This window comes from Carassius auratus, unplaced genomic scaffold (genome assembly GCF_003368295.1).
Source record: "Carassius auratus strain Wakin unplaced genomic scaffold, ASM336829v1 scaf_tig00215230, whole genome shotgun sequence".
Classification (NCBI taxonomy): domain Eukaryota; kingdom Metazoa; phylum Chordata; class Actinopteri; order Cypriniformes; family Cyprinidae; genus Carassius; species Carassius auratus.
The window spans coordinates 106,284-108,396 of NW_020527997.1; the positions used below are offsets into that span (position 1 = coordinate 106,284).

Here is a 2,113-nt window from a genome sequence, read left to right on the forward strand (position 1 = left end):
ACTAGAATCACACTTTAAATTCTACATTTTAGGTGTACCTGGTGGACATTTTCACAGACTTTGATGATATATATATGGGGGGGGGGGGGTTATGCCATTGAGAAAGTGCTGCACATTTGATGTATAGAGCTGTATTACAGTGTTATTACAGTCGTCAGGACCCTCGTTAAGTCTCCGGCTGATAACCTGATGTGTGATCCGCAGGATAACGATGATCCCGACTCAACTCTCCTCCGGTCACACGGCTAGAGATCAGCCGCAGAGTTTTCATAAGAACTTTCATAAGAGATGAAGAGCGGTACGTGTCGGTAAAGAGAGCGCGGCGCTCCTGAATAAATCATTTCCCATGATGCTCCAGTGACCGAGCGAATGCTAACGACTAGCGCTCGTTACTGATGCTGCCTGATGAATGTCAATGATGCTCAGTTAAACACTAAACTTCAACTTTCCTGGGATTATATATGCAAATATATATTTTTGTAAATATGTATCATATTTACAGTGTGCCATGTGTGTAGTGAGGTTAGCATATGTATCATATTATATTTAAAATGACAGTTAAGAATCATAATATATAGTTTATGTAAACTATGATTGTTTTCTAATTGTTTTTATTTAAATGAACCTTCATTTTCTGTATTTTTTTTATCATGATTTAAATTACAGTTTAATTAAAAAAACTCTGAAAACACTGCTTGTTGCCCAATTGTTTAAATATATATATATATATATATATATATATATATATATATATATATATATATATATATATATATATATATAGGAGTGTTGATATATTAAATTCATTTCTCACAATTCCTTGAAACTCCATGATTCCAGAAGGGCAAATAAATATGATTTCAATTCATATCTTGATTTCATGTGGGAGTTTTAGCATTTTATTGTAGATTATTACTTATTATTTGTAATTATAATGCATTAATTTCGCAGGTCGCCGGACGCCGGATGCAGGTCACATGACGCAGGTTGCAGAACGCAGGTCGCAGAACTTGCTGCTCTATGCGTCGCAGGACGCATGACGCATGACACAGGTCGCATGACGCAGGTCGTAGGTCGCAGGACGCATGACGCAGGTCGCATGACGCAGGTCGCAGGACGCAGGACACATGACGCAGGTCGCATGACGCAGGTCGCAGGACGTAGGTCGCATGACGCAGGTCGCAGGACGCAGGTCGCAGGACGCAGGTCGCAGGACGCATGACGCAGGACGCAGGTCGCATGACGCAGGTAGTAGGTCGCATGACGCAGGTAGTAGGTCGCATGACGCAGGTCGCAGGACGCAGGTCGCAGGATGCAGGACACATGACGCAGGTCGCATGACGCAGGACGCAAGTCGCATGACGCAGGTCGTAGGTCGCATGACGCAGGTAGTAAGTCGCATGACGCAGGTCGCAGGACGCAGGACACATGACGCAGGTCGCATGACGCAGGACGCAAGTCGCATGACGCAGGTCGTAGGTCGCATGACGCAGGTCGCATGACGCAGGTCGCAGGACGAATGACGCAGGTCGTAGGTCGCATGACGCAGGTCGCATGACGCAGGTCGCATGACGCAGGTCGCATGACGCAGGTCGCAGGACGAATGACGCAGGTCGTAGGTCGCATGACGCAGGTCGCAGGACGCAGGTCGCAGGACGAATGACGCATGACACAGGTCGCATAACGCAGGTAGCAGGTCTCAGGTCGCATGACGCAGGACGCAAGACGCAGGTCGCATGACGCAGGTCGCATGACGCAGGTCGCATGACGCATGACGCAGGTCGCAGGACGCAGGTCGCAGGACGCAGGATAAGCGGACTTATCTACGGCCATCAGCTCATCGCCTGCTGAATAAAACGTATAAATCATGTTTTCTCTGGATCTTTTCCAACGTCCGATCAGCTGTCTACATAGGGAGCTCCCTAACTAGACAGCACTGAACTGACAGCTGAGCAGCAAGATCACAGCGCATCTCAATTCTCACAAAGATGTGTTCTGTGTCCTCACGTCCTTCCGAGTTCATTCTTTCAATGCAGTTCTCACAGAGAACAGGAGTCCGTTCCTGAGCAGGAGAGGATCATGGGAGATCAACACACAGACACTTACTGGAGGC

General features: G+C 47.1%; 1 protein-coding gene across 1 annotated transcript; it reads right to left on the reverse strand.

The window, feature by feature from the left end:
- Window positions 1-939: 939 nt before the first annotated feature.
- On the reverse strand, window positions 940-1,833 carry LOC113094027 (salivary glue protein Sgs-4-like). Its single transcript, XM_026259652.1, has one exon. The coding sequence runs from the start codon at window positions 1,831-1,833 to the stop codon at window positions 940-942; it is 894 nt and encodes a 297-aa protein (XP_026115437.1).
- Between the last annotated feature and the right edge of the window lie 280 nt (window positions 1,834-2,113).

Coding starts and splice junctions, on each gene's coding strand:
- LOC113094027 (XM_026259652.1), bottom strand. CDS start 1,833: ATGGCCGTAGATAAGTCCGCTTATCCTGCGTCCTGCGACCTGCGTCCT.